General features: G+C 37.0%; 1 protein-coding gene across 8 annotated transcripts in view; it reads left to right on the forward strand.

Annotated features, from left to right (window-relative positions):
- NPAS3 (neuronal PAS domain protein 3) overlaps nucleotides 1-21,317 on the forward strand; it is a 609,815-nt gene that overhangs the window by 578,530 nt on the left and 9,968 nt on the right. For all 8 annotated transcript variants that reach the window (XM_064658572.1, XM_064658576.1, XM_064658573.1 and 5 more), the window contains 2 exons: nucleotides 5,074-5,180; nucleotides 20,868-21,015. In XM_064658572.1, coding sequence (XP_064514642.1) covers nucleotides 5,074-5,180; nucleotides 20,868-21,015 — 255 coding nt within the window. The remainder of the gene's footprint in view (nucleotides 1-5,073; nucleotides 5,181-20,867; nucleotides 21,016-21,317) is intronic.

Consider the following 21,317-nt stretch of genomic DNA (forward strand, 5'->3'; position numbering starts at 1 on the left):
CAGAGTCTTAAACAATTTAAAATAATCTTCCGTTTCAGTTATGAGGTTGTCACATTGCTGAACTGCTACAATATTACTTGACTGTTAGAGAGAACACTTCATCTAAACTTCCAAAGCATTATCTAAAAGTGAATATATTATTCTCATTTTTAAGCTTGGAAAAACTGCTTCATGGAAAGTGGATTGCACAAGGTTACAGAGAAAGTGGATAACAGCATTAAAGTTTGGGCTTTTTGCCTGTGAGTCTATCCAGTGAGAATCCAGCTTCTGTAAAATCTGGCAGCTGGCTCTAGGAATTAGGAGTAGGATCTAGAGGAAAACTTTTGCCTTATAGTCTTTGATTTCACTGTAACCTACCTAGGTAGTAATGGAAAGCTACTGCCACTTCAGAGTTTTTTGAAGGCCTCTGTGAAATGAGTTGCTGGTATCTATCTAGTTCCTCACGAACATATTTCCTTTTAACAAAATCGGCTGCACTTACTGTTACCTTCATTGGCAACCTCCATAAAAAAGCCAGGAATCAAATGGATGTGAAAAATGCACTATCCTATCAGGTCAAGTATGATATGAATTTTTAGGCCAAGTTAGAAAGATTTATGCTTTTTCTGCTGTCCATTTGGCATTTTTATCAGCCCTAAATTGTTGGGGTTTTTTTAATTAAACATTTTTCTCAAAACTTCCCTTTACATTCATGTAGCAAGAAACTTTCAAGTGCCTGAGAAAGGCATCACTGAAAACTGTAAAATGCCTCAGATTAGGTACACTGATTGGTAATCACATAGAAAAGCCTGATATCATGTGGTAAACTGTGGTAAACCAGCAATAAATTGTTGAGCTTATTAATGTTTTTCATTTGTTAAAGGCAACATTATAAAACAACTTTTCCTTGTTTGTGATAGATTTTATCTCATATGCTAATGTAGAATGCATATGATGGTACTTGAATTTATGTTGCAATAGTTTCGCTTTAGGTCCCTGATGTTACTGTTGAAAATAGTTCATAAAAATATTTTCAAATAGTAGAAACACTTTCGCCAGTGCTGGGAGGTGAATGTGAGCTCATAGACGCAGTGGGATTTCCAGTGATGAAAAATGGAATAAGACTGACAGGACTTGGATTTCATAGCAGGTGCAAAGCAGAATATGACTCTAAAAACTGGGAGAATGGAAAAAAAACAGAAGATGGGAAGGAATTAACTGAACAGCTGATTGAAGCTGTCAGATTAATTATCTGGGCGTTTGCCAAGGCCATTCTCTGAGTCAGGGAAGTTGGGATCTCTCTTCTGGGACTATAGAAAAGGAGATAAGTATCCCATCATGAATATATGGGCTCGACTCCTGGCCCTTGCAGGCAGCCAGGAGATTCTTTGTGGTGCCACAGTAAAGCAAGCACAACATTGATGAAAACAGAGAAAAATGGATTCATGCTGGGCAAGCTGTAAGCACTATTTATGGAGCAATGGGGAGTTACTGGCAGCTGCAGGGAGTATGGAGCAGAAGCCATGCCACTTAACTGAAATGAATGCTCACAGTGGACCATTGGATCAGCAGGGGTGAGATCAATAGTACTCCTAGTTTTCCAAGTGGTTGACTGCTTGCAACAGCAGTGAGCAGGAGCGACATTAGTCAGGTCTTTGGGTGCATCTTGTTACTTTTCTCTGAATGAAGAGATCTACTTTAGAATCCTGGACTCAGTGCACAAACTGGTCAAGTTAGCTTCCCTTTGAGACAAGATCTATTAGGTAGTACACTGGCTATTTCTAACAATTAATATATTGCTTCGAGAGTGTAAAATATAGATGCAAAATTTTGTTGCCTAAAATGCGGCATATTAATCTATGTCTCTTTTAGGATTCATGTCATCTAAGCTTTACCATCTAGTCTAAAATAGTCAATGGAGTACAAAAAGCACCTGCAGAGGACAAATCACGTCACATGGTGATAAACAATTAAAAGCAAAATAAAGACGCTGCTGTGTTTTCAGAGTCAACTGCTAAGGATTGGAGACCATGTGGAGATAGCTGATAGTCCAGTTTAATGTGGACTGCTATAGCCATATCTGCTACTATATGCTCAAAAGGAAATAATCACATAGAAGAGGTTTGGCTTGTTAGCCATATAGTGGTTGTAAGTAGTTCCTTCAGACTTGCAGAAACAGTCTACAGTTCTGCAAATGAGTGCACAGTCTGTTCCTCATTCAGCAAAGTGCTGTACCATATACCTACCTTTAAATTTCAATCATGTTATCAGTCCTGTTAGTCAGTAGAACCACTGATCTGCTCAAACATAATCCTATGCTTATGTTTTATGGGATGAGGTCTGTGTATTCAGTAAAACCAGGTTCTTACTCATCAACCTATTACATAATTTTGTCACAGGACTTGGGTGCCACAAGATCTATCTCTTAACAAGTGCTCCAAGATATACCATATTTATTTTACTTTATCCATTCTTTTCCATCTTTAGTACCTTTCATATAAGCATAAGTGTTCTATTTGATGTAATTTCTTTTGCTTCTGTTTTTGATGTCATTGCTTACCATTGAACATCACTTATATGTGGATATTCTCTCTCTTTCTTCTTCCACATTTTTCATTTAAAAAAAATCCTATGTCCTTCATATGTCTGTCTGAAACATCTTTTCCTTAAAATTATAGAATCACAGACCAATTTAGGTTGGAAAAGACCTTTAAGATCCTCAAGTCGAACTACAAATCAAGCACTGCCAGGTTCACCACTAAACCATGGCCCTAAGTGCCACATATACACATTTTTTAAATACCTCCAGGGCCGGTGACTCAACCACTTCCCTGGGAAGCCCGTTCATTCCAATGCTTGATAACTCTACTAGTGGAAATACTTTTCCTAGTATCTAATATAAACCTCCCCTGGCGTAACCTTAAACTTAAGGGGTTGTGAATCTGCTTCCACAGTTGCCTTGCAATGTTTGCTAATTTTTATCTGTGAAGACTTTACACAAACAGGCTACTGCAGAGAAATAAAATCCAGCTGAGTCAAATTTACCAGAGGGGAAGCAAAATGATCATCTTTCATATTAGTCCTGTGAGCTGTAGCACTCACAGCCTGGGAACACCACAGGGCAGTGGCCTGCCTGGAGATTGCCTCTTTCTACTAGGCTGGCAGGGTGAGGTGATCCTTTTTCAGGATCATCGAATCCACCTCCTGGCCCTATGCAGGTGGTGGAAGAATCACACCATGTGCCTAAGAGTTCAAGCCTGTTCTTGAACTCAGACAGCCTTGGTGCAGTGATCACTTCCCTGGAGAGCCTGTTCCACTATCTTGAAGCAGAGCCACCTCCAACTAGAAAACACTCAGTTCTTGGGCCAGAGAAGAGACAGCAGAGTGTGCCAGTGAGGTGAGTGTAGACATGAGAGGAGAGACCAGAGTTCTAGTTCCTGCACCATGGACTGTTTATACACTTAGTTCAGTATAAAAAGATAATATAGAGGGGACAGGAATGTTTAAATCTCAGGCTCCCTTCCTTCTGCTGGGGTTTCTTATCACTGGGCAGAGAGCCCAGGTCCTTTTTCTTCCCAGCAAATAATCCACTGTGCAACCAAAGTGGAGGAACTAAGCAGGAGAGATAGGGAATCCCACTGCCACAGTTTCAGATTTGTCTTTATCCTTGTGAATTGTGTCCTCCACGAGAAGGTAGAAGAGGTGCTTTTCAACTGTAGTTTGTGATAAACGTTAGACAGATATCCCCATATGGCTATCCCATATTTGGTTAAGTGCTGTAACTACAAGGCAGTTGTTTGAAGGTGCACATCCTTCAACACGCTCTGTCATGAAAGTGAGAGAAGGCTGTTGTGTTTTGTGCTAAACTTGATTTGACAAATTTACAAGCAAATTTGATTCCACCTGCATGACCTGTGAAGTTTTTCATGTTTGTTGTTTGGGGTTATTTTCAAATGGGTTCAAATCACCAGTGCTGCTGTGGTATTGTCCTTCGCTCTTTACAGTCTATGTATTCACCCTGCTTCAGACACCCAGACAAACACAGCTCTGCTAATCAGTGCATCAGTGGCTGTGTTCACCCCCTCTGCCTGCTGCAAGCCCCTCAGACCCACACAGTTCGGCTTCTGCTTTAGGCATCCCCCAGGATCACACTCCAGTAGCTATCTTGTTATATCAAGATGTTTAGTGGTCTTTACAGCTCCTGTAAATGAATGACAATTATGTCTCAAAATTGAAAAGTGGGCTCGACCCCAATCATTGCAGATTATTTCAAACCCTAAAAAAATTATTCTATGTCTAAAAAACAGACATACTTTTAAATGATTGTGTGAGCAAAACATTTTCCTATTTTCTTTATAATCTCTGTATTACATTTAAGGACATTGACACCTTGACAGTCCATGATACAAGTTTACACACCCACACTGACACAAGCACACAGACACGCACACAAAGGTCTGCAGAATAGATTTTGAAGTTTCTATGTGCAATAAACAACAAAGTCCCAGTTGAAAGGGCCCAGAGTGAAAGCTAAGCTCCCAAATGAATTAGACTAAAAAAGATAACACCCTGAGGCATCTGTGTGTCTCAGCATTTAAATTATATCCCTTGAAAAATCAGTCTGGACTTGGTGCCAAGAAATGGTTGAAGAGCTTTTTCATGAATATACCCAATAGAAGACCAATCTGTTGAAATGAAATGTGTCTCTAATCATTTGGTATAAACATAACATGTTTCTACTTTATTATGTAACCTTGAATCATCTTAGTCTTTTAATGAGGATTTTGGATTGTTGCTAATGCTTTATAATTTCACGGAATTATATTTTCTTGGTGTTATGCTACTGGGACAATATGTACTAGAATTTAATTTTCCACTTATTTAAATGGATAAAATAATTTCCAGGTTTCTTTAAAAAAAAACCTTTCTTTTTTTTTTCCTTTTAAGGCTGTGTCTCGTTTGTAGAGATATTCCATTCAAATGACTTTAGTAGTGAAAAAACTTTTTAGCAGATTTCACTTTCTGAGTCATTTGACAGTTCTTTTGGTTATTTCCTTCTTGAATTATAGACTGTATATTCTTTTTCCTTTTTAGGATTAGTGATTACATGGATCTGACCCCTGTAGATATTGTAGGAAAGAGATGTTACCATTTCATTCATGCTGAAGATGTGGAAGGCATCAGACATAGTCACTTAGACTGTAAGTACTTCCATTTTTGTCAAAATAATCTGGTACAACACTTGACTGTTCCCGAACTATTATTTATATTCCACAACTCGTGTCTTCATCTTGCACCTGCTTTTTTTGTCATAGGTTTTCACAGATTATGGCTCAAATATAACTTTTTGTATTATTTACTTTCAAGTCTTTCTATAGACATATATGATCATTCATGTATGTGGAAATCAAGCATTATATTTGTATTACCAGAGTTTCTAGCAGCTGTTAATTTACACATGCTGTACATGATTTTAATCCTTCAGAGAGGATTGCTTAGGTGAGAAACTCTCTCCCTGGCACAGAAAATGAACTCCTCCTCTGAAGTTTTTTTTCTGAGTCATAACATGGGGGACAAAAACTACAGCAAAATTGGGATTTCACCATGTTTTTCAATACAGAAACGAGCTACAGCTCTACTAGTGCTTTAACCACCCTATGTGTTAACATCTAAACGGCTCTCATCCTTATAGCATCTAAGTCCCTGATACAGGTAGTATCTGATTAGGATAAGAATAACAGAAGTACAAAAATGTTACGAGACAAACTTTACCAGAGAACATACGCAATGTCTCTGTATGGGGGAAGAGAGGTTCAGTTCGATTCCTTGTAATTAAGCTCTTTGTATTCTTCTTATTAAAAGCCATAGGGCCTAATTCTTTTCTTGTTGAGATCTGTTGACTTCAGTGATAGGGCTCCTGATTTACCCTGGTGCGAAAAAAGACTTATGCCCGTAATCTCTAATTTATCTGTGCCTGCAGTGAAGCCAGATAATTCTTTGGAAGTTTCAGTGACTGACTGTGTTTATGATTGACTTTGGTGTTTTTCTTAATGTAGAAGACTATCTGCAAACTGCTTCTTAAATTCAGAGCCACAGATTTGAACAACTCTGCTCCCCCTGCACCATGTCCCACTAGCATTTCCTAATAAAAGTGCAGCAGCCCAAGTGCAGACACTTTTAATTACATTTTACAAAACCATATGACTCCAATAGAAGGCAGTATAAAGTGTTCAGTCCCGAATTACCTTGCTTGATCTGCAAAGGAAGATAGGAGGGTAACTGCAACCAGAAAGCAGGAGAACAAGGACAGCTTCTGTGATAACATATGGCAGCTAACAGCAGTATCAAGCTCTGTAAAGCTTTCAAATAGTCCCTGAAGTTTCTAGAAGGTAAAGTTCAATCAGCATAAGAAGGTCAGATTAGATATATTTCTGCAGGAAAAAAATAAAATCAACTATCCAAAAGGATAAACAAAGTAATTTGGCATCATTTACATTTGGAACATTTAATATACAGGATAATAAGTCAGTTGCTGAGAAATGAAGGAACAAATTCAAAAACTTACTTGGTGCTCTTGAAGCTGGAAGTCAAAAATGACAAGTTGCACTTCCACTGCACTATCTGACCAAGGAAATAAAAGATATTTACGACTCAGACTTAACATATCACCTGGCATAGATGAGCATCCCATTTGAAAAAGACCTTAATCTTCTGAATGACCACTTCTCTCTGAAATAGAATATGCTTTATGAAACATTCATCTTCAGAAAAATTGGAGATCTATGTAGGCAGTATGAGTGCAGTGTGGTCCAGTGTATAAGCACTGGACTAAGAATCAAGAGGCCCTGGAGACACGAATGACTTCTAAAAAATCACTTCACCTTACTGTGTTCATGCTCTCTGTGTCCAGTTTAGCTGATTGAATTGCAAGCTTTGTAAACACAAGGACTTTCTCCCACTGAACATCCAGTACAGTGGAGTTCCAAACTTGGCTGTATGGCTATAGCATAATTATTCTTCATTGGCTAATCTTTTTTTTGAATAGACAAGGCTAGTTACATCCTTTATGTGTAGTTGTTCTCTTGGTTTATAGGAACAAGATGTTCATACAATCATCTAGGTTGGAAGGAACTCTGGGGTAATATCTAGTCCCACCTCATGCTCAAAAGTAGATCAACACTCATCCAAAGCAAATTTTTATCACTTTCTCATTGATGTTGAAAAACCCTAAGGTCAGACTTTCCACAACTTCTCTGAGTTTCCTGTTGCAATATCTTAATAGGGGTTATCTTCACAGTGGGTTTTTTTCGTTCTATCCAGCTGGAACTTCCCTGTTTTGATTGTGCAGCTCATGGCTCCATCTTTGCAGTAGCCTTCTTGCAGGTATGCTGCTGGGTTCCGTTGAAGTCACCTCTTCTTCAGGCTGAACAAGCCTGGTTCCACAGCCATTCCTCACAGGGCAAGTACACCAGCCCCTGGGTATCTTGGCAGACCTCTACTGAACTTTCTGAAGTTTATCACTATATTTCCTATGGTAGGAGCCTAAAATTAGATTCCAGATGCAATCTAAAGAGTAAAGGGGGATAATGACTTTCTGTGCTCTTCTGGCTATACACTTTTTAGTACAGCCCTGCTCATTCATGCTTTTAGCATACTGTCCACCAGGACGCCCTTGTCCCTTTCCACAAAGCAACAACCCAGCCAGTCAGTTCTGAGCCTGTAACATTGCAAGGAGTCAGTCCATCTCAGATACATCTCAGATACAGGACTTTGCATTTGTCTTTTCATGTTGAAACTCATGCTCGGTATGAAAGATCTTCAAGTTTAAATTAGTCTTGGGAATAACTGAGGAAGTACACCTGCCCACTATAATCCTGCAAAAGCTGAAGTTGTTCATATCTTTGCCCAGAGAGGTGTTCAATTTTCTAGCATTTAAAAGACAATGTCTAAAAACTAAGAGAAAGAAATCCTAAAACCCCAAAACACTTCATATCAACTTGTCGATCCTAAAAAATCAAGTTCAAACCAAACTAGAAAGAGAAAATTCTCCTGGTCTAGTAAAAATTAAAATTAGAGCTAAAATTTGCAAACTGGCTGTACAAGGTAAAACTCAGCAGAACCACAGTTCCTTGAAACAGACAGCACGAGATATTTGCAGTACAATACAGGAAATAATTGCTTGAGATCACAATGGAAAAAAAAAAACAAATGAACCAAAAAAAAGCAATATTATTCAATATTTTAAAGAGGAGCTGGAAACTAAAGTAATGGTTAGGAAGCACTAGTGGAAAACAGAAGCAGGACTTGGGAGAGCAGCAGACTGTAAAGGGTGTGTTTGATGGAGGACTGCAGAATGCAACTAAACATCTTGGTTCATTTTTACCAGGGATAAAATAATTTTTAATTATTAAAACAAGAAGAAATTCAAATTGCAATGGTAGATTTAAAGGTAAAAATAAACACAAATAAAACTGCTACTCTGCCTATTCACTGACAACATATCACAAAAAAATAAGGAAAAAGTAAGACCACTACATCCTGCTGTCTCATCCAGGATATTCAAAGACATCAAAGAGGAAAACAAGCAAAGAAGAAAATGTTGCACAAAATTGCAGAGAAAAAAATCAAGAAGGCTGTTGATGGCTTCGGATCATAGCAGCCCATTAGAAACTTTGAAAAACAGGCCTTGTTAAATCTATCTCAGATAAAAGAAGACAAAAGCAGTTTCAGGAATGCGACCATAACAAGTATAATGGTGAAGAAGGTCTGCAAGACTATAGCAGTCTTTTGTAAGGGAACTACTGCCCTAATGAAAGAGCAGATATGGTCAGTGGAAAAGCTTTCATTAGCTTCAACATACATGGGGATTATGCCCTAAAAAAGCAATTTTTTATGGACTAAAATTCTGACCTGGGTGAAAAATTCCATTATGTTCAGTGGGGTCAAGATTTATGTTAGTTATATGCTCTTGTGAATTAATAAAACAACATTCATACTCTAACTGTAAGTATGCCTGCATTTATAGCAACATAATAATATGTGGCATGATACCACAAGCTATTGAAACATCAGTTTTTTCCAAATAGAGATAAAAAGTTTATGGCTGTTTTTTCTATCTTGTTTCATTTAAACTTTGAATGATCATTCTTTTTCACAAATCTCTCCACCAATTTTTTGGTGTTACAATTCTACCTTATCAATCTGTTTCTCATTTTATAATGCTTCATGGTTTCAGAAGTTTAGGAAACTTCTCGTTTGTTCATCTTCACTGTCAAATAAATTGCTGGTAGAATCATGACAGATATCACTTACCATAAATCAAGTCTCTCTCACAGAGATTATAGTTAAAATGTTCTCTCTTCTGACAGCCAGTACACCAACCAGCACCATGGACCACCCATTGGCTCAACTAACACACAGAAACTAGATGCAACAACTTGTGTTTGAATCCAAACCCTCAAAAATTATAGGTCTGGCTGTACCCTGGCCCAGATACAGTCTCTAACCCTCGCTCTGTGTAACAGAGGTCTTTATTAGGATATATGGTGTGAAAGAGTTAAAATTGAATGTTTTATGTTTCATGCATTAATGTTATGCATCTAGAACTAACATCCTAGAAGGACTCCTCATGCCCCTTGTTCTACTTTATCACTTGTAACAATGGGGAAAGTTGTAGGATCCTCTCTATTTACTTACCTCTGCATAGAAGCATTGCAGGACTAAATTGTGTCAAGCATAGGGCAGTTCATACACTTTCACCAAGCCATGAGTCCCTGCATGAGTAGAACTGCCCTTGCTCTAATGACTTCAATATCCCTGACAAATATCAATGACAAATATCTCTGATCTTAAAGCTAGCAGGCTACATTTGATGTCAAATAAATATCAGAAATCAAGCAGACTAATAAAATTATTGTTGTATCAGGTCTTAGCACTGTCTGTAGAACTCAGCAAGGTCAATTGATGCTGCTCTCTGGAGTACAATAGTGTGTATATGTGCTTCCCTTTTGTTGACACTGTTAGCATTCAGGGATCTGTAACAGGCCTTTTTAAGGAGTACATTTCATGTTAAAATGAGTGGATGTCATATGCCATTGGAGTATACATCTTCCATTTAATTGGAAAAATGTAATGGTCTTCATTGAACACCAAGTACTTGATGTTATTGTTCAATTAAGGTCATTAAGAAAGCAGCAAGGAAGGATAGAAGTCAAGACCTCTGAAGACAACCATATACATGTTTTTAGGCAAATATAGGATAATATGGCACCATCTCAAAATTAATATATTGCTTGTAAGAACACTGTCACCAGTATATACCAATTGGTATTGGTATAAAATATGTGCTTTTTCATTTTGGAATACTAATTGAGGTCTAAATTCAGAAACCTTGCACTGACAAGAAAGATACTGTTGTCCTCAGCTATTGCTTAGAAAATATCATCCTCTTTCTTCGGGATTTGATTTACAGCTATAAGAAATACAATTCCTCAGGAACATTGAGCCAGGGCAGTTCATTTCCCATAAAGCAAAGGTCTCTGATGAGTATGTTTGGTAGCAATCCCTCTGATCTACTTTATCTGGTTTCCAGTGGTTAGAATAATCCAGTCTTTCCAAAAATCAACTATTCCACATTCACCTTTTTAATGGCTCCTCTATTTTTCAAGGAATATTATCCCCTCAGTCTGCTTTTAAATCAGTTATATATTCATGATTTCTTTTATGTATGTTCAGTAGAAAAATTATATTGCTATACAAAATATTGCTTAGTGGTTTACCCTACCAGCTGTAGTTGAACTAACCCTTTTAACTTATGCACATGAGTTATAATTTTTTATTCTCTTAATAACCTCAAACACATGAAAAACAAATAGAATGAGTTGATAATTTCTAACAGTAAAATACTTCACATATTTTGCTATCATGCTGTGGAATAACTCTGCAATGTCAAGTAGCTCACAATTAGTAAAACTGTAGGGGGAAAAAAAGAAGTGTTTTGATCCTGAGGAATTTTTATCCTAATCAGATCGAAATTTCAATGCTCTTGTAGTGCTTAATATCTTCAATAACCAAAAAAATCAAACTGATTCCAATGTCAGGTTTTACATTCTGGAACTGAAATAAAATGCTAAAATATACAAATGAATCTCGTGTTTGTACAAGTTTATTATCATCACTAAAAAGCAAGATTGATTCTAAATTAGGCTGATAGAATGTCAGGGGTTTAGCTATTTCTTAAACAAAGTCCTCCCAGTATCCTGATGACAGCCTAGTGTATGTTGTTTTCGAAGTATTGCAGAAGTGCTGATCTGACCACCTGCACAGTCTTTCTCTCTGTCTGTAGTATGGGTCAGCAAAAATTTCTGTTGGACACTGGTGTCCTTAACTCCTTTTGACTAGAAACAGTGATGATAGAGCAAGATGAGGGAACAGGAGGTAACAAACTGGAAGAAATGGAAGCATGTAAAGAAAACATTTTTTATTCATACAAGGAGGAAAAGGATCATGGACTTTGGTTTTAGCACGTCTAGTGTTCGTTTTTCAGTCCCAATGAATCTTAAGAGATGTGCACCTATCCAAGCATGTGTACATGCCTTGTCTTTTAGCCATGCCCTGAAATCCTGCAGATGTTGTATCTGCTCCCACAAATGCTTTTTTGGGTTATCCAAGATGTTGGTCTGTCTAGCTTTATTTCTTTGTCTGCATTCTGACCAAAGCCAAAGGTACTAAAAGGACCAAAGCCAAAGGTACTTTAAAGAAGGGGAAAAACACTCTGCAGCATGCAATTATGCACACCTTGCACCCTTGTTTTCTCTGTAATACGCTATTAACTCATGGCTGATTCATTCCTTGAAAGATGAGCATTTATACCATTGCTTACATTTCTGTTTGTGGAGGATGGTTGTTACTATTGTAATATTTGGTGTTCTAATTATCTGTATAAATATTCAGATATCATTTTCAATCCCAATAAATTTCTAATCTTTGTGAAATTTTGTGCCTCAGTTTTTCACATGCAGGTTTTGTGCTCTTGGACACATTTTCTGTATGTAAAGTAGATACAAGTTTACCAGAAGCATTAGATCTTTTGGATAGTAAACAAACCAGAAAACTCTACAAAGCCAAATCTTTAAGCTATTTAAATCATTAGCTGCTGAACCTAATTGTAGAATTTTGCCTTCTGTAGCTTAGCAATATATACAGTTATTTTGCAAGATGCCTCAGATATAGTTTGCATCAATAACCCTTTAACTTAATTCCTGATGTTATTTCATCTTCAAATTAAATCTAATGCAATACTGATTTAGTACACTTACATTTCCAGTTTGTAGGCTTTTGATTGTAAGTCTTCCATAGTTCATAGTCAGTTGAAATTTGCAACTACACTCTTCTCCTATTTTTTGCTTTAAAAGTGTATGTAATACCAGCTGTATAAGTACAGCTACTGCAGTAGAGGGTTATAGAGTGAAGATTGAGCTCTGGCTTCTGCTCATAACCTTTTGGTTTCCCAGTTACTCCGTTAATAATTTTCTTTATTTTTTAAAGTCTCTTTGTGCTCAAAATTTCTGACCCCAAAGATGAATCTATACTTTGGTATTATTCTTGTGATACATTGGAGAAGCACATGTTAAATTGCAAAGCCATGGGAATAAAGGATTTTATTATACGCCTCCAGCAGCTTCATCTTCAGTTTATCCACTAAACTAGTTCTGTGCTGACTTTTTGCTACTGGATGTATATGCATGCCATTTTAAAAAAGAAGGAGAAAACTACTTCAGTCACATACTTTTTACCTTCATTGCTGAGGTTTGCTCCAGGTTTACTGAGACCAGAATTGTCCATCACCTTGTAGTCTAAATCAGTAAGTGTGTTGTTCCATTGAAAATCTAAGGATGGATTAAGGATTTTGTAGCTTAGTAGGCTGCCCCTAAATATCCTAAAATGTCACCATGTGAAGGTATGATGAAACTGTTGCAGATCTTTCCAGGGCTTCAGAAACACGTTTGTGCTGTGGGCTTTTTTTCTTCTCTTTCAAAGGTCTGGACAGTTAACTCTGTGTCTTTGAGGGAGACAGTTTTAAAAGCAGGAAGGATATGAAATTAGTATTAGTAAATTGTGTAGCATATATCAAATGTGTGACAGTGTGGCAATAAGTCTTATCAGCACTTTGAAAGAACCTGCATAAATCACCTTTGGCTTTGCCATCTGTAAGTCATGCGGCCAGTGGTGGGTCCAGGTTGGTTTTGATGGCTGATAGCTTATAAAGTATGCTGCTGTGGCACTTTTGGCTCAGTGGGCTTTGGGAAATGCCCTGCCAAGCACCTGAAGCCTTTGTCCAGAATGTCCACCGACTGCTAAATATTGCTTCTGAGATCTGCAGTTCTTTTGTTTTTATTTTAGAAGGTTGTGTTTTGGGAGGTTTTGTTAATGCTAAACTATCTTTTTAAGGCTTGTGGAGAAAGATGGAAAGATTTCTTTTGTTTCCTTTTCTTTACTTTTTACAAGTCATCTGGTATAAAGGGACAGTATGCTTCAAAAATGTCTAATGTCATTTACTGCTAGATGTGAGATGGTAATGAATCTTTGTGGTGGTTAGAGGGTGTTAGAACATTCAGTTGTGCCACGCCACCATGTGCTGTGAGATTGGTCTAGAGATTAGGCTGAGGAAATCACTCATTTCACTCAGCCCAAGCACCTAAAGAGGGACTCTTACCCCAGAAATGAAAGCATGTTCAGAGGGATCCTGTACCTTGAAAAAGACCATCTTTAGCCTAAGTAATTAAAAAATAAAATTAGTATTGCTGCCAATGTGCTTCTGTGAATCTTCCATCTCTTTTCCTATTTGTAGGAGATATTGTTATGTATAGTCTGCCGATACATTTGGCATGGAAAGGGTTATATTCTAAAGTCATTAATCTTACACAGGTTGTCATATGACGGACAGTAATGTTAGTGGAGAGATGGAAGACAGACTTAAGTTTCTTGAGCAAGCAGGACCAAATTTCTCCTCTGATGTTGAGTTTTACTAGCTAAGGGCATAACTTGGATCTGGGATTTCATTTTCTCCTACGGTTTGAACAGAGAGTTCATTAATGATAATGGGAGTTCTGTCTGAAGTTGGTGTTCAAAGTGGGCTTGGGGTTCTAAATGACCGTTTCAATATTAGCAGAAGGAAATCACTTTATGGCAGGATTGAAGTCACGGGGAGAGAGACAAATTATGAGGGAAAGAAAAAGTTTAGAAAGAAAGAAGAAAACCTAGAAAATCCTAGATAGAAAAATCTACTGTTCATTTTTCATCATAAAATTGTCTTATATAGTTAGTTTATTTGCATCAACTTCATCTATAGAAACAACTGAAAAGTTTTCTCATATGCATGCCATAAGCTTCCATTGCATAATGCATCTAGTGATACATCAAATTATATATTATAATTCTGCCATTACATTTGATCAATACCTACATAATGTTTTGAAATAAACATCCTACCTATAATGGTAGGATGGTTACATATAATTATAAAATTGTCATTTTAAATGATGGGCCATGGGCAAATGGTATGTTATAACCATAGTGAAAGAAGAGGGGAATAAAAGAGTCTCTGTTGTTCAAGTAGGAGATGATTATTTTTCATTAGTGGTGGGAAATACTTTTTTGTGTGGTTTTGCTGGGTTTTAATAAATTTGCATTGTGGCTGTGGACTGATGTCATATAAACTGGTAACATAGTATTGATTTTAAAAAAAAAATCTTCCTGATCTTTATCTGACATAATTTGTAATCAAATCATTGTAGAACATCTAGCAGAAGCTAGGAAATTTCAGAGTGCTGGAGTATCAATGTCCAGGGATTAGGATAGGTCACAAAATCCACAGATGTTTTTCCAAACTATTTTCACAATTCACTTGGTTATCTTCCCTAGCTAGACATGCAGCATGCAAGGCTTTCCTCACTTTCCTCACTTGGCAAGTTACAAACTTCAATCCTAATGTGAATGCACATGTTTTAACAGTTTGACTCAGGCCACTTTTAACATTTGCTTTTCTGTAAAGTGAGGCAGGAAAGATATTTCTTGTTTTTCAAAGATTCTTAAGGTTTCAGTTTTTTCAAAATGCTTGATTGAGGCTCCTCATTTTCTTCTGCAGGGTTTTTGAGACTTAATTTTGTCTAATTTAGCAGGTATTTATGTATGTAACATTCCTATACTGGAAGATTAAACAGTATTTCATACTGCAGAAGTAAACAATGAATCATTTGCCATACTAGGCATTTTTAGAGTGACTGTATATGCTTAAAAGAATTATCCCAAGTGAATGAAGAAGTTATGTGGGAGTTTGAATATCAGTAAGGTACAGTTTTCTTTCATGAACCTGATCTGCTATTTCCTCCTTGACTTAGGAAAAGATTAATTTATGTTTATAAACCAGCAATTATTACTGTCTGATATTCATATCACAGCAGCAGCCAAATCTCAGGCAGTGGTATTGACACAATAGACTGCATTCTACCCTCTCCTAAATAAAAGATATTCTCTGTCCATTACTCAGGTCTTTCTCCTGTCATACACTGTGAGTAAAATGCAGCTTTCTAAAGCCTCACAGAACTAGTATTTTTTTCTAAGCAGTTACTATCTTTCTATTTTCCTATAAAGGAGATACAGTAAGTCACACAGGGCTGGTAAGCAAGCACATGCAGTGAGGAGAGGTGGAGAAGTATGAGCCCCGGGGACTTGTGATGCAAAGATGATATTCTTGACCAAGTAATCTGCTGTGAAGGCCATACTTTTGGCCCAGTGGGTAGAAAGTGCATTTGCACACTGTCCTGGCTTATATCCCCACCTCCTCACCCCATCCTGAGTAGCAGATCTGAAATCAAAGTGTTTGTGGAGAATTATATAGATGGAACACAATTGCTCACCAAATGTCTACAAGTCTCATATCATCTAGCTCCTAATTCTGTTTAAGTAACAAGCATCATTTAACATTGCTAAATATTTTTCATTACTAAAATCCAATTTGTGGATACCTACTATTTAAAACCTCTATCTCACTAATTGCAAAATCTATAGAAAAGTCCTTACAACATCAAAGACTCACTTGATCCTTGGAGCCATTATAAATGGAAAACTGTCTCTGTTACAAGCAAATAAGGCACTTAATGCACTCTTTCTGACTGTGATGCTATTTTCCTGAGGGTTTTGAAAATGACCTTCCTGTAAGCATCAAGGACTGTAACTTTTCAGATAAAGAAACTTGTTCTTGTTTTAAGTCTATGCCAGGTTCATTCCCCTATAGCCCACAGTTTTCAAAAGCAGAAGAAAAAGTAATCCAGAACTAAAAAAATAAAAATCCCTCTGTTTCCAGAACGAAGTTACCCTGTCAGCTTGCCTTGGGCCTTAGGTGGAGAAGTGGAGATTAAAGAGTCAGTATTCCTTTTCATGTTTCATCTGCCAGTTTTGTGAATGTAGAAAGAGTACTTGTGGCTGCAGCTAAGTATCTGACTGTGGTATTAAGTATGGCATTTTCATCCACACGCAGTAAATTAAAAATATTCTTATAAGTTTGTCAGGAAAGAAATTCAGTATCAATACCATCCAGTCATTGATAAAGGTATTTCAAGGAGAAGAGTGAATAGCACAGCAGATGTAACCTCAATATTTTCACCAATTATAAAGAGCCTCTTTGTGAAGCTGTGTGAATATGTAAGATGATCTCATCATTTCCTATTTACTCAATACTTACCTGAATACGCAATATAGTGTAGCTTTTAAATGCATATGCACACTAGTAAAATGTCCTTTTGTAAGAGACTTTGCTAAAAGACTGCTTTTGATACACAATTTCTTCATCTCCTCTTCAAACTGAATTAAGCTACTTCCTTCTTTTAAAACACAACTCACTATTTAGAAGCTTTGGCTTTGATTTCTCAGAACAGCCTTACAGGAAGAAACTATGTTCTTTTTCTTTTTGTAACCATATTTCTGAAGACAAACTTGTACTGATTTATTTTGATTTTTTAACAGAAATAGGTTCCTGCAAAAAACACTGACTGTTTCTTCTTTTCCCCCCTCCTTCATTCCACTGCTACAAGATTATTGCTGTGCGCAAAGCTACCAAGGAAAACTGAAATCCCTCTGTTGGGAACTGTGTACACAGCAATATATACTTTGAGAAATAAGTGAGATTTTTTTTTTTAGTTCTTAGTACGACATACTGTGTACTTCTTGCATGCTAACCACTGAACTCAAACTGAGTAACTAGGTAACACTTCAGCAAATTTTAGCCAAGTTTAGCATCCACCCTTTTAGGGAATATATCTGTGCAGTTAATGTAAAGGTCATCAGTTTTAAAACACTAACACCCAGTTAGTCCCTTTGATTAACGAGTTTAGATAGATAGGTAGGGAGGGAGAGAGAGAGAGAGAGAGAGAGAGAGAGAGAGAGACATACATATATAAAATTATATAACCCAGTCCTGCATAATCCCATGTAAATTCAATCACATGACCCATCCCAACAATGTGGTCAGAAGTCTCACTTTTCCCAGTACTGCATTGTCTGCCAGACTGGGTACTCCATGTATAATACAAATAGGAATATAAAATTATTTGCATTGCTCAGTGAAGGATTTGTCTGAATATATTCAGGATGTGATCTACAAGGCACTACGTTTTCAGAACTTTATGCCAAACTGAAATGTGTGGTCTGTTGCTAGTTACAAAACATAACTTCACAAGCAAATCTTAGGGTAGCCTAATGATTTCTTTTTCATTTCTTCTCAAAATCAGTAGCTTTATTAATGGATTATCTGTATCTGCAAACTGAAGATCCTCAAAATGAAGCTTGGCTTTATTTAGTAACACCTTTAAGTTATCAAACCAGATAGATTTTTCTCCCTGATTTGTCCTTCTAATTGCCTTTTTTCTCAAAATTCTCATCTAAATTTTAAGTTGCAGTTTGGTCATGCCAGCAGGTAAAAAATACTGTAAATTAGAAAACATTTATAGTTTTCTTCGTTTTTTTCTTTCATCACATTGAGAAATTTCTTCCCAAGGTATACTATGAGCTTTCAGAACTGACTTAGGGGTGCCTCGTACACTCTCAAAGGACATAAGAACCAGATTTAGCAGCACAGCACAGCTGGCCTGCCAGAGAATCTCTTTACAGAGAGAATTTTTATATTAAATTATGGGACCTCCTTCAGAGCTTGGTCCACAAATATCTTATATGAAATGTGTTTTAGACAGATGCAGGAAGGAAAATCCTGTGTATCTGGTAATATATCTGAGCTGGCCAAAGAGAGAATGGGAATTTGCAGGTAGATTAACTTCATGTACAGCTCATTTTTAATACAGTATTTCCTACATTATTTGGATGTACAGTAATTTGGGAGCCCAGATTCTAAGTGTAGATGGTTTGTATATAGCTCTGATGCACTGAATTCTCAGTCTTAAAAAAGCAAGCACCTTCTCTTTTCCGTAGTTCTGAAATGAGAGCTCGTTTCAGGTCATGACAGACTTTTCCAGTGGTGCAACAACCAATATAGAAGGTATTGAAGGTTGAAGGACTTGTCTAGGATGACCGAAAGAGCTGGAGATTCTGAGTCCTTATAGCTATCACTATGCAGAACTGCAGTGTGCTCTTCGGTCACTGGCTAGTGACTCGCCTGGTACCTTGACTTTCAAATGTGTAGGTGGGCAGTTGTCCTTTGGCATTTGTATAGCATCTTAAACTCCCCAGATAAAACTGTTCCAACAAAAACAACTGTATATTTAGTAGATACAAGTACAGATAGATTTTACTAGTTTCTGCACACAACTCTGGATGGTCGGGATTCCAGAAAACAGAAAACATCACTCCACATTTGTGTGTGTATCAATTTTGCACTCAGCTGTAAGCAGAGTATTTTGAATGTCCTATTTTATTGAAATGGAAATGTCTACCATAATCAAAATTTACAGCAATACTTCCCGTATTCTTCATAACTGATAAAGTTGGACTAATTTATGTGAGATTGTTTTCTAAAGTGGTTTGACAGAAATGCTGGGTAGGCAGTTGTTCTTTTTTATCTTTATTCTGCTGTATAATGAGGTCTTGAAGCCAATGAATTATCGCAGTAGAATATTTAAAGTTTGGAATATAAAAGTAAAAATTTAGCAAAAGATGGATATCTGCTAGACACAAACCTAGTTCACTGCAGGTTGCTGCAAAACAACACGATCCAGATTACAAATATTTGCTTATATAAGAGCTGAACCTAACATTCACTTTACATTGCACTATTTACTTGCATTTTTTTATTTAGTAGTTGAAAAATTGCAGTGGGGATTGGAGGATTCCTCCAAGGTAAGAAAACATCACCGTTTGTATGGCTGCCTTTGTTTTTGGCTGCCTATATTTTTCTGTAGTTATCTGCTGTACATGGATTTAGATATAGATACATTCATATGTATAATTAGGGGTATAGACATTTGGTTAACTTGAAAGCTCCAAAGTGTCATTTGTCACATTTATGGTAGGAACTTTAACTGCCTTAAATACTTATTCTTTTCCAAAGTGACTTTTTTCTTTTCCCTCTACAGAAAAAAAAAAAAAAAAGAATAAAAAAAAAAAGAAAATGTACTTCATGAAACTATTGTATATGAAGCACTTATTAGCCGTAATTAAATGGACAATATGAATTTACTACGTCTTTAGGACTCTGGCTTGTTCTGGTTTAGAGCAAGATGATTAATGCAAATACATATTACTTGAGATAACCATTTAGCAGCTAATTTAGCCAAATTTATTACAGCAGTTAGAGGTTTTTCATTTTAGCAGACGGAGACAAGGACATGACAAAAGCAGAAGGTGTATGTGAATGCACACTGCCCTCTAGTGCACAAAGTTTTGTGAGAGTAGCGAGAAGTGCAGGGAAGAGAAAGGGCTCCAATAACAACAGTACTTAGATTTTATGTAGTTTAGGATTTTTATAAAACCCTGCTGCCCCCTTCCACTGAAAGATTTGCATTTCATCCCCTTCCCCTGACACTGAAAAATCAGATACAAACCAAATTCTTTTCAACTTGGCAATATTTTGGCTGAAGTATTACTTTAAACATCTGTATTTTAAACCTTCTTGCTGGGAGCATTTAATAGCACCGTTTCACATTACTGATTGCTTTTATTTCTTTCTCTGTTTCTTAGCATATTTCAAACATTGGAGAGAGCTGTCACTCTTTGGCTCTAACCAAGCCATTCTGTGCCTCCCTTAGGCCTCTTTCTCAGTCTGTTGGTGGATTTACTTTGCTCTGGTAGAAAGTAAATTCTCCAAAGACTTTTCCCCCACTGACCAGTGGAGATTTGGTTCATCTGAGAACTGTAAATTCTGTTTGACAAGATCAAAGAAACAGATGTATAAGTTCAGTGGTTGATATCGCCTGCAATAAGGAGAAATGATCAAAGCAGCAGGGGTAGAGTATCTTCCCAAACCTTTCAAATATCCAGAATCTCAAAGAGGTCTACCTAGGAGCTATGAATAAATCACATATAAATTTGCCTCTTTTTTTTCCTTTTCTTTTTTTACAGTTTGACATTGAATGCATTGGAAATGTCCACACAGCAATAAGTATTTTGTGAACTATAGAGATTTGTAGGTTTTTTACTTTTCTTCTTCCACTGGAGTTTCCCAAAGCAGGTGAAATTATACTTTAAAAACTTGTGCAAACATATAGCTAGTTATATTGAACTTCAGATCCTGTTTCTCGTCTCTCTGGCATTAAACCTAAAGGAAGCCAAGTATCTTGTGCTTATACTTGTGGCATTTTGTAAAATGAAGCTCATTTTACCACTCAGTTCTACCCTACCATGCACTATATCTTGCTTATGGTTTGTTTGTATTTTCTTGCCAGTGCTGAATAAGGGTCAATGTGTAACAAAGTATTACCGCTGGATGCAGAAGAACGGAGGTTATATCTGGATACAGTCTAGTGCAACCATAGCTGTCAATGCCAAGAACTCAAGTGAGAAGAATATCATCTGGGTCAATTACCTTCTTAGGTAGGTCTTCTAGTCACTTCTCTCGCTTGAACTGCTGTCCCTATGACTTGCCTCTGTTGAAGAAAGTTTTAGGGAGAAAACAACAGCCTATTAGAGAAAGGTAAGAACTTTTCATGTAGTCCACCTCAAAAGCAGTGGTATTTCATGAGAGTTATGGAGGCATCTGTCATATCTCAGTACACTGGAATATTCTTGAATTATACTGCCTTAGTTTTGAAATAAACGGTCCACCATTTTATTGTGTGCCTCACTGCCCTGAAATCTACTCAACCTGAGCTCAAAGATAAAAGTTATCTGCACCA

This window comes from Pseudopipra pipra, chromosome 6, assembly GCF_036250125.1.
Source record: "Pseudopipra pipra isolate bDixPip1 chromosome 6, bDixPip1.hap1, whole genome shotgun sequence".
Classification (NCBI taxonomy): Eukaryota; Metazoa; Chordata; class Aves; order Passeriformes; family Pipridae; genus Pseudopipra; species Pseudopipra pipra.